The sequence below is a fragment of the Mollisia scopiformis genome, assembly GCF_001500285.1.
Source record: "Mollisia scopiformis unplaced genomic scaffold LY89scaffold_22, whole genome shotgun sequence".
NCBI lineage: Eukaryota > Fungi > Ascomycota > Leotiomycetes > Helotiales > Mollisiaceae > Mollisia > Mollisia scopiformis.
This window is the reverse complement of record NW_017263602.1, coordinates 618,389-628,613: the sequence shown is the minus strand read 5'-3', so window position 1 is coordinate 628,613 and position 10,225 is coordinate 618,389. Positions and strand designations below refer to the sequence as shown.

General features: G+C 50.4%; 2 protein-coding genes across 2 annotated transcripts; one reads left to right on the top strand and one right to left on the bottom strand.

Annotated features, from left to right (window-relative positions):
- Nucleotides 1-3,344: 3,344 nt before the first annotated feature.
- On the top strand, nucleotides 3,345-5,801 carry LY89DRAFT_219881 (PLC-like phosphodiesterase). The gene is made up of 3 exons (XM_018205933.1): nucleotides 3,345-5,015; nucleotides 5,083-5,269; nucleotides 5,512-5,801. Exons 1-3 carry the CDS (start codon nucleotides 3,527-3,529, stop codon nucleotides 5,624-5,626), a joined length of 1,791 nt encoding a protein of 596 aa, XP_018066398.1. The 5' UTR covers nucleotides 3,345-3,526; the 3' UTR covers nucleotides 5,627-5,801.
- LY89DRAFT_786185 (uncharacterized protein) lies at nucleotides 5,606-9,691 on the bottom strand. The gene is made up of 4 exons (XM_018222959.1): nucleotides 9,071-9,691; nucleotides 8,911-9,022; nucleotides 6,694-8,862; nucleotides 5,606-6,642 (listed from the first exon to the last, which is right to left on the bottom strand). Exons 1-4 carry the CDS (start codon nucleotides 9,433-9,435, stop codon nucleotides 5,977-5,979), a joined length of 3,312 nt encoding a protein of 1,103 aa, XP_018066397.1. The 5' UTR covers nucleotides 9,436-9,691; the 3' UTR covers nucleotides 5,606-5,976.
- Nucleotides 9,692-10,225: the final 534 nt, after the last annotated feature.

Sequence of the window (10,225 nt, the reverse complement as noted above, 5' to 3'; positions counted from 1 at the left end):
TGGCTTAGCACGTCCGCTACGTATGCCAGAGCCCGAGTACGCTATTTGAATCTGCTGCAATTAACTGCAATTCCTGCAGTTATATCCAATTATTTCCAATAATCGCCCAGCGTCCAGGGCTCTTCCCAGTTAACTCGTCAATTCGGTCGGCGAGGGGGCGAACCCGCACTGGGACGCTTCCCTACGGTTGGCCCCAGCCCACTAAACTTTACCAGCAAACCGTTCAGACGAGTCGACGACAGACGACAAAAATCATCCACTACGCCTGAATTCTCCCCACTGCGGCAAACCTTCCGCGGTGTCGTGGCAAAAAGTTTGGCTCTCGGAGAATGGAGGCTCAAAATCAAACTTTGATAGCGGCTACGTCGCTGTCTCCTCATGAATCCGAGTGATTTCTTTTTCCAGCACCAGCACCAGAAGCATTACCACCACCACCACCACCACCACCACCACCACGAGCTGACCTATGACCGATGCGAGAATGCGAGCAACGAGCTGCCCATGATCATAATGTGCCGAAGATCCGTCGTTGTAGGGATGTGCTGGTCTTTGAGAATATTTCTTCTCACGGAACGACCACCATTCGACAACGTTTCGAAACTTACCATGGAAATTCCAATTTCACGCACACCCGAATCCATGCCACCCACTAGTCCGCCCTGCTGTCTTGGAGGGGGGGGGGGCAACAATCTCTCTGATCCCGCCGAGATCTTGATTTCTCGGATCGCTTGTTGAGCAAAGATCTGTGAAATTTTGAGTAATATTCGTCATGATAGACATCAAAAATGGGTTGGAGGTGAAGCCCATCAGTTACGCCACTGACTGTGGAGACAGCCCCTCACTTGTGTCTTTCCTGTGGAGTAAGTACCTAGGTATCCCAGGAGCAGTGAGCACTCGTGGTTCGCAAGGTTTGCAAGGAAGACGTTGAGAACGTTGTGCGGCTGCAGAATTTTGTGAGAAGTTGATAATGCCCATTCCAGGTTGACTCGCCATGGGGATGCTAGCCGTGGTCCATGCCATGATCGCAAAGATGAACCGAAACTATTCCAAGACCGTATTCGCTATCCAGCGTAGTTTCTTGGCGGAACCCAGCCGTCCTGAGCAATCATGACCTCTAGAACAGGACAAGCATCAGGACCATGATCTGATGTGCGCGTCTCGCACGCAGGGATCGAGGATGGCAACGTTCTTTTGCTGGAATTCTCCGACGCCCCGCCCTCTGCACGGCCACCAAGAGCTGTTCGATACGCCACAGCTAGCCGAATATGTATATATGTCCGGCCCCAAGCTCCTCAAGTAACGAGAAGTTTGTTTGAGGGACGTGATGGCTTTGTGCTGAGTCGAACATCTTTCACAGGACCGTCTCAGATCGTCGCCGATGAAATCATGACCCAATGCACAAAGGCCTCATCGTCGTTCCATAGAGAAATGGAGTACGTCAGCAACAGCCAAAGGCATCTCGATAGCGAGATAGCATAAGTTAATCGTCCGATCTCATCATGCGGGTGGGATCCTTCCGATGATCAGGAGAGCTTCTTGGAAAGGCTAACGATGCTCAGGAGGGATTTGATAATCGGGACGGAGTGCGGATTACCGCATCGGAACATGCAGCGCGTGCGGTTCTGAGATGAAATACCTATCGATGTTCATGCCTTTCCATGTGGCTTGGGGACGGCCAAGCAACTGCAACCGCGGACGGGCCCGAATCATTACCATTCTTCAGTGGCTGCGGAAGCCTTTCTTCCAGCCGACCAGCATGTACTGTAAGGAACGAAAGTCAAAAGGCCAGCACTGGTCTGAGTGCTGGCAACACGAGGGACGGGACTCCCACTGCAGATGCAAGTCATCTAGCCAACGCAAGGTGGCTGGCTGGCTGGCTACCGTCGGGACCCGCCAGGAAACATCAGAGCGCGGGTGATGGCGTTTCGTTTCGTGTTTGTCAACTTCTGGAATGGCCGCATTGTTATTCTTGTTCTTCTGCATGTTCGAGCGCGCGCGTGGTTGAAATGTTTAAATGCCTGACTCGAGTCTGTCAAGAGCTGTCGAGTGTAAGAGTTTGTAGCGGCAGTTTCGACTTAAGGTTGTTCGTCGGTGCTCGTTAGTCGACGTCTCTAGTGCAAACCTTAAAAATAGCGGTCTCCTGTCTTGAAAGTCTCACACACAGGTCCAGCGCCACCGACACGGACAGAGCTGTTGATCGTTGCAAATCTGCCAGCCGTTATGTGATGCTCGGAAGCATGCATCCATTGAAGTGAAGAATTCCTTAGCAGAGGAGAAGCTCATTGAGACGCCTCACCCGCCTAGTCACGTGTATCCAAAGATATGACGACCATTGGAGGAAACTTTGCGAGCTCTCCTCCACTCATGGGAGATGGCAATGATAAACGAGATAAGTACAGTATACTCTTTCCTGCTAAGACCTATCACCCCAAGCACCCTCTTGCTTGTAACAGGTATCCTCCATGATGCCAGGTCACTTCCCTGCTTGGAGCCCTATACACTGATCTATTTCCTATCAAGATGCTGGCAACGATGGAATTATCTCCTCAAATTATGATCCAGCTTGTCTGCAAGGCAGAGAAAGACCTAGCAGGGAGTCAAGGCAATATCTCGATTTACGTACTACATGGTCTGTGCATTTTAGAGTTCACAACCTCATTCAGCTCTTCTTCACCTCACCCCTTTATTCTCACCTACCAATATACGGCCTTCATCTCGTTGCCTGCAGCCATCGGGCATGGACATGTAGCTCACCTTCAAGCAAGGAAAAAGCCGACTTTCATATCCTGGGTAAATAGTCTGAGGAAGTCTCTCTTCCTTCCAACGACTAAGAGAGAACTCCTTCACTAAGCGGCAACAGATTTAACGCTTGTCGCTATGTTTCCAATACTCAACACTAGCGTTTGCCATAGCTACAGTATAGATCTCAAATCATGTTTGCTGTCTTGTTATCTTCTGGTCCATCGTACTTCTACGCCAGTCCGAACCCTGAAGTTGGGTTCGGGTAGGGTTGAGTTAATTTCAAAATCTGGTACCCTAAGTACCCTAAGCTGTATAAGGACTAGAAAATTGCCCACATCATACACAAAGCACATTCTATATACATGTCCACTCCTGAAAGTGTTCCTTTCATATGGAATGATTGATGCGGATAAGGACTAGTAAAATGTTGGACCAGAGTGCCAGAGGTAGTCTCTCGAGTCATGCCACCAAATGTGCTTGCATCAAAAATGCTCACTTCTGATGGGAGTTCCCAGTTGTCTGGTACTTTAGCTGTTAGCACTTCACTAGGTGAAGGCCCGGCCCCTAAGTTTCGTCCCAGTCCAGATCATAATATTTTGAACGCGGTTGAACTTCTTCGCACAATCATTTCTCTCTTGTTCTGTAAGTATACATCTTTCCAAGATATACACACACTCAACTCTCGTCAATATCACATAACAAATCCTTCTTCTACAAGCTGTAGCAACCACTTATACTTCCAGCACAATATCTTTACCGTTTTATCTACTTCGACACACTCATCATGCGTTACCGCAAATTCTTACTTGGGGCTGCCAGTGCTTTGCTCTGTGGTGCTAAACTTGTTCTTGCTGGCCCAGGTGGTTACCTCCAGCTTGTCAATCTCAGTCCATATAACTGGCAATTGACATACCAGCACTCATACCACATGGACTGGATTCCAGGAGATCTCATTCCTGCTGGTGGAAGACACGAACAATATGTCGAATGGTGGTATCACTGGGGCGACAACGGAGACTGCGGAGCAGAGGCAACTTATCAACTAGTCGGCACCGACCTCTCCTTCACCATCCAAGCTCGACAGACAGGCGGCAAGAAGCTCTTGATCGAATACAGCGACGCACTCGCCGCACTGACCATGACCAAGGAAAAGGTCATCGACCTCGGCTTCGACCACGACGGCAGCGTCCTCTTCGTCATGTCCGGAAACGGCATCGAGCCATACGTGACATCCCAACCCCCCAAGAACTGGACGCAACACCAACTCCCCCTCATCAGCACCAAAGAACTACGCGAAATCTCCATGCCCCGCTCCCACAACGCCGGCATGAACTACGTGAGCTACGCCTACCTAGGCAACGCACACAACACCCAATGCCAAACCTACCAAATCTACCACCAACTCCAATTCGGCTCTCGCTGGCTGGACCTCCGCCCCGCCCTCGCCCACGGCAAATGGCTCACCTCCCACGTCAGCAAGATGTCGACCGGAACCTACGCCGGAGCCACGGGCGCCGACTTCGTCGACATGATCGCCGACATAAACCGCTTCAACACCGAAACCCCCGGCGAGCTCCTCATCCTAGAACTCAGCCACGAAGTCGACGGCGCCGACTCGGGCGCCACGCATCCGCTCCGCGACGGCCTGCCCCCGAACCGCTGGCAGGAACTCTACACGCTCCTCGAAGGCATCGCCGATCTCTGGAGACCGACTAACCCCGACCTCCCCCTCCCCGAGGATCTGTCCACGATGCCCATATCAACCTTCATCCGCCCCGGCTCCAAATCCGCCGTTCTGATCCGGCTGCCTCCCTGGGCGCCCGCTCCCGATTCGGGCCACCCGGCCTTCGTGCACGAATCCCGGCTTCCCTGGGTAGGAGAATGGATCCAAACCTCCGACCCGGCGATCCTCGACTCCTCCCTAACCACCTTCCTACTCAGCTCCCGCACCACCCCCAAATCCCCCCTCTTCCGCCTCGCCTACACGATTTCCCCGCGCGTCAAAGACCTCATTGATGTCGCGAACAGTTTCCATTCTATCATCGGGGAGTCGATGTGGGTGGAACACAAGCTGTTCCAGACGATATGGGAGAAGTTGAGTCCGAGCACGTATCCGAATTTGATTGAGATGGATAATATACATAATGGGCAGGTGGCGGCGGTGGCGATGGTGATCAATCAGCGGTATGTGAGTGCGGGGGCGTGGAAGAGGGGGTTGAGGTGGGGGGTTAGAAGGGATGAGGTGGTGGAGATGGGGGGTAGTGGGAGTCGGAGTGGGTTTTTGACGGGGAGGGTTGAGGAGGATTCTTGAGTATTCGGCTAACTCAAAGTCTGACTTAGACTTAGACTTGGAGACCGAACATCCCAAAGCCTCCCAACTCAAATTCCTCTTCCCCCAGGAACCAGCCACCAGCACCTCCCAACAACTTAACAACTTCACCATAGCGACAGGCGACGATTTATACAGCATAGCGAAGGCGTTCAGCATCCGATATACCCCCTATGTCTATTCCCAATCCATACATAGGTCTCAGTCCCGTTTCTTCGCATTCTTCACCAGCGTAGTTTTTATTTATACCCAGAAAATAAACCAAACCAAGTTCTGAGCTCCATATGGAATGATGTTGTGGCGATACAAACAAGTGATAGTGGAAGTTTTGACAATTTCAAGATCTGCATTTGTAGGGGAGAAGGGCGTTAAGGCACTATGTTTGAACATTCCTTCCTTACCAGCAGGAACCACACTTCAGTCACTAAAGAGAGGTATAGATCTACGCTGCCACTTATCATCAGACTTTCATCTGATCTGACAAATATCAAAGTCATCACACATCATGATCTCACCTTGGGAAAAGAGTTACAGCTAAACTTTACATTATCATAAACACCATATTTATCGTCGATTATGTTCCATGATCCTCAAGTTCCGGTACAGTGAAGGTAAGCCCGCAGCCAAAGAAAGCCGCAGTAACAATCCCCCTCATCTCCTTCCCTCTCCCATACTGTCGTCACCCACGCCATTGTCCTTCATTCACACCATAATCCCACAATGATTGCTACCCCTTGAAATTGGGTGCTTTGTCCAGAAAAAAGCAACGCGTTGTCCATCCCAACGCCACAAGAAATGCACTTGATGAGTTCCAAACGCCAACGCCAGCCAGATGTACATACAAAAACAACGTCAAGGACGCTTATCGCTAAAAGGCAGAAAGATGGTGGATCGGAAGTCAGGGTTTAGTTGTTGGGCCTGCTGTTGTACACGTTGGAGCCATTGCCGTTACTACCAAAGTAGTTTCTCGAGAACGAGGTGTTGGGTACAGACGGAGTCGCAGGACTGATGACCGAAGACGGATGCATCGTACCATCGCTCATGCCGCTGCTGTTGCCATTATAGTTCACAAAGCCGGAATTGCCCTGATAATGAGTAGTTCTGAGACCATTCGAATAGCCGTCTGTCGAACGCGCAGTCACAGGTGTAGCCGAGCCATCATTCTCGCGCATGAAAGCGGAAGCTGCCGTCATGGTTCCGTTCCGAGAGCTGACGCTTGAATCAGTCATGGATGTGAAAGTACCTGCCCGGTCGTAACCATTGCCAGAATATGATCCACCGAACGTCGCGCTTTGGGGAGTTGAAGGTACAGTTGCTTGTACGGCGGGACCAAGAGCAGCGCTTTGAGGTGTCATAGGAAGAGGGACTTGCGGTACGAGCGAGTTGACAGCGTAAGGTGCGGTCTTCGAATTCGGGTAGTTATCGCCCGGGGCCCACGGTGATAGATGGATCAAATGGAGTACTCGCTTGAACGCTTTTTGGATAACGGACAACTTGTTGATAACTTCGAAGGGCATCAAAGTCGAGGTTTGCTTGGCACTCCGAGTCCCTTGCATCAAGTCTACCACGCCCTTCAGACGGTTAGCATTGTTGATACTATATAAAATTCTAGAATGACCTACCCCAATGAATCGGTAAGAAGTGCGCCAGAACTCATTGTTCCTAGGAGGAGGATCTTTCAACTTGATCTGAGAAAGGCGTTGCTTCAACCATGCGGCATCGATCAATGCATTCTCACACTGATTGATCATAATTTGCCAAGTTTCGTTGGTCATGTCTGGATTTTGACTCTTGCTGTTGAGTTTCAGTGCAATCACGAGGCGATCTCTCATGTCTGGCATCAGCTGTTCAATCATTTTGGTAAGATCACGCAGCGTCAGATAGATCTTTTCGAACATTTGATCGTGGTCCGTGAACGATCCGCCCATGGTTCTGATGTCAGAGCTGTTCGAGGTAAACGATTCTTCGGAACGTGGAGTAGAGTTCAAAAGAGCCGAGCGAAGCTGAACAGCAAATTGAGGGTCTGAACTTGTCTCCATTCGAAGCTGTCCTAGGTACTCGGCGTCCGGCAATTTGGCCTTGGGATTCATATAAAGTCCAGGTCGTTCGTGCAGAGGTACAGGTGTGACAGACCTATCCCTGGTTTGTACTGTTGGGATCTGGTCTGTTGACAATTGGATAGGAGCTCTTCCCCTCTCGTCGATAGATAGGTTGCGCATGCTTTCGTCCAGAGAGGTCTTTGCTTTGTCTTCGGGAGCTTTGAGAGCGATACTTCGAGCGGAGGATGACTGCGAACTCGTCATCTGGCTGGAATTCTGAGCGCGAGCCCTGTCTTCACGAGCGCTTTCCTTGCTCATCGACTGGCCCATGGCTTGATTTTGAGAGATTTCGGAGTTCGCTGTCGTGTTTTCAATTCTTCTAAAACTTCGAGAGGGCGCGGGAAAATTTAGTGTAGCGTTGCGAATTTCGATTATGCTACCCCAAAGGTTCACCAAGAAGCTGCGAATTTCGGGAGAGTTTGGGGTGGCCGCGATGGTTTGCGCGTTGCTCTGAAGAAGAGTGCAAACATGCATGTACGCAGTCAGACACGCTACGCAAGCTCTGTGAACGTGCTCGTTCGATCGCGGAGCTATCTCTTCATCTTCTTCGGTATATCGGCACCATGCCTTAATCTGCTTATCCAATTCTGCAATCTGTGCGTTAGCGCTATAAAAGACCATCTTCAGACTACTCCTTCGCTTATCCGGTCCCTCTCCAGCAACGCCTAAAAAGTCATGAATGAACGGGTGGATCTGCATCAAAGCATACAATATCGATTTCGCCCCTTCAATGATAGGATCACTTGAGTTCGATTCTCGCTGCCGTTCTGGCAAGCTTGACAAGCGTTTGACCCATATCGATCTCTGAGAAGCAGAATCTGCAGGGCTTGCAGGACTTCTGGTACTTCCATTGGTGCCAATAGTCATCGCAGATCCATGGCTAAGGCCGCGATAGTGGCTGTGGCGATTTGATCTCGTCTCATCAACAGTTTCCAGTTCCAGCTCTTGAGCTCTCCTTGAGACGATACCCATTCTTCTCGAGCGTTCCGCAGCACGATCCTTTGAATCTCGCGAAGCTATGCCGAACCCTTCCTTACTAGCACTGTTGCTGCGAATACGCTCATTGCCATTGCCGATAGTGAGTGGAACCGCCCCAGGGCGTCTAAGAGCAGCATTCTGCTGAGACAAGCCTCTGTAGTGCGAGCGAGATGGTATTGGCGGTGGTAGTCGAGGCCCGGAGAAGGCAGGCGATCTCAAGTCAGGCATCTCAGTCCCGTTGACTTTGACGGGAAATCTACCACCCGGAAGTCGTTTGACCATTGGCCCTGTTGGTCCTCTGGGAGTTTCTGCACCCTCACTCGACTCCTCTCCACCTGACTCTGTCTCGGAACGATCATTCGTGGATTTCCTCTCGCTGGTAGCCTTTTGCTCGCTCTTTTGTTTCAAGTACCTCTTTACTCGTGTTGTAATGATCAGATCCTCCTCGTCATTCGGTTCAACGTCCATTCCAGTGCCATCGGGAGACATGTTTGAATAGTATAGCAAATCTTGGGGTGGAAACTTTAAGGGATTACCGTGCAACTTTAGCTTTTGAAGCGAAGGCATGTCTGCCAGGCAGAGAGGAAGTCCTTCAAGTCTGTTCTTCTGCACAGAGAAGACCTTGAGTGAAGTCATCTTGGCAATCTCATCAGGGATAACTATGAGTTTATTTCGGCTAATGTCCAGAATTTCGAGAGATTTCAGCTCGAGGATCTGTATTGTCATCAGTACAAATAGTAGCTTGGTTTCGTATACACATACCGGTCGGGGAAATTCTCGGATTCCGTTGTCGCGGACATTGAGATAACGGAGAAGAAAGCACTCATTGAGCCTCAGTGGGAATACCTTGATATGACAGTGGGACAACGCCAATCTAACAGCTAAGTTAGCTGCAACAAGTGCAAATTCAGAGTAGTTCAACCTTTCAAGCTCTTCCTTGATTATGTCAATAACCTCGTCAGGAAAGTCCATAATACCCTTGTGACTAAAGTCGATAGTCACCCCAGATATCATCATCCCAGCTGCCTTCGCAGCTTGAGTATCCGTCTTCTGGTGATCCTCGCGAGCTTTATCCATTGCTTTCTGAAAGAGGGATATGGTTTGTTGCCCTGCTATCGGAGTCGGCTCCGGCTTCGACTTGAGGGAGGAGCTCGAGGCTTCATGTCGTACATTGTTGGGAACTCGTCGACCTGTGGTGTTAGGGGGAGCTGGTCGAGGGGCTCCATTCTCTACCATCGGACGACTGGACTGAGTCGCAGCACCTAGTGGTCCTGACGGGCGGTCCATGGTACTAATGTCTTCCTCTAGCTCTTATAGCGGACTCGACCTTCTCCTTGATTCTTGGAGCAATCAATGTTTCAACTGGTGTGAGTGAGAGGAGGGACTTGACGCGGTGTTGCTACTCCAAAAGCGCGACTGAGAAGTTCGCAGGTTATGCAACGGAATCTGCGATGCAGAGACTGCATGCAAATCCGGATCGTGGAGGTTGCGCAGACGTTGAGGGCATTCTCGGGGGTGTCGATCTGATATGGAGGTTGAAGTCGCGGATATCCCTGAGCGGGCTAAAGTCAAAGGTAACAGACGGAAGGTGCCGTCACCACCGGGCCTGCAAGGTACGGCGAAGCGGACCAATGAGCGTTGAGACCACTACCCCACCACGACCAACTGTTCCTGAATTTCACTTGGCCTGGGATTCACGCTTTTGGGGTCTGCAGCTGTCATCTATACCGAGGGCAAGCTGCTGACAGGGTGTTCGAATTGTTATGCACGGGAATAGTATATCTACTCCGTAGATGTTGGGCTGTACTTCTTCCAACATTCTATTTCTTTCACGAACGGCAGTTTTCAATTTGCATGTATCGTTGTATCTACGGAATCACTCATGCATGTGATGCTAACGCTGGCACTGCTCGCTCTGCTGACCTCATGACAGAATATGCAGTGTTACGGGGTCATTTCCTTGTCTAGTATGAGCCTCAAGCACTGGTCCAAAAACGAACAGGGAGAGTTTTTGAGACCAAAAGCAGAGTTCAACAGACTCGGTATCCTGGCCGTCGGCTATGTCAAGAATAAATTC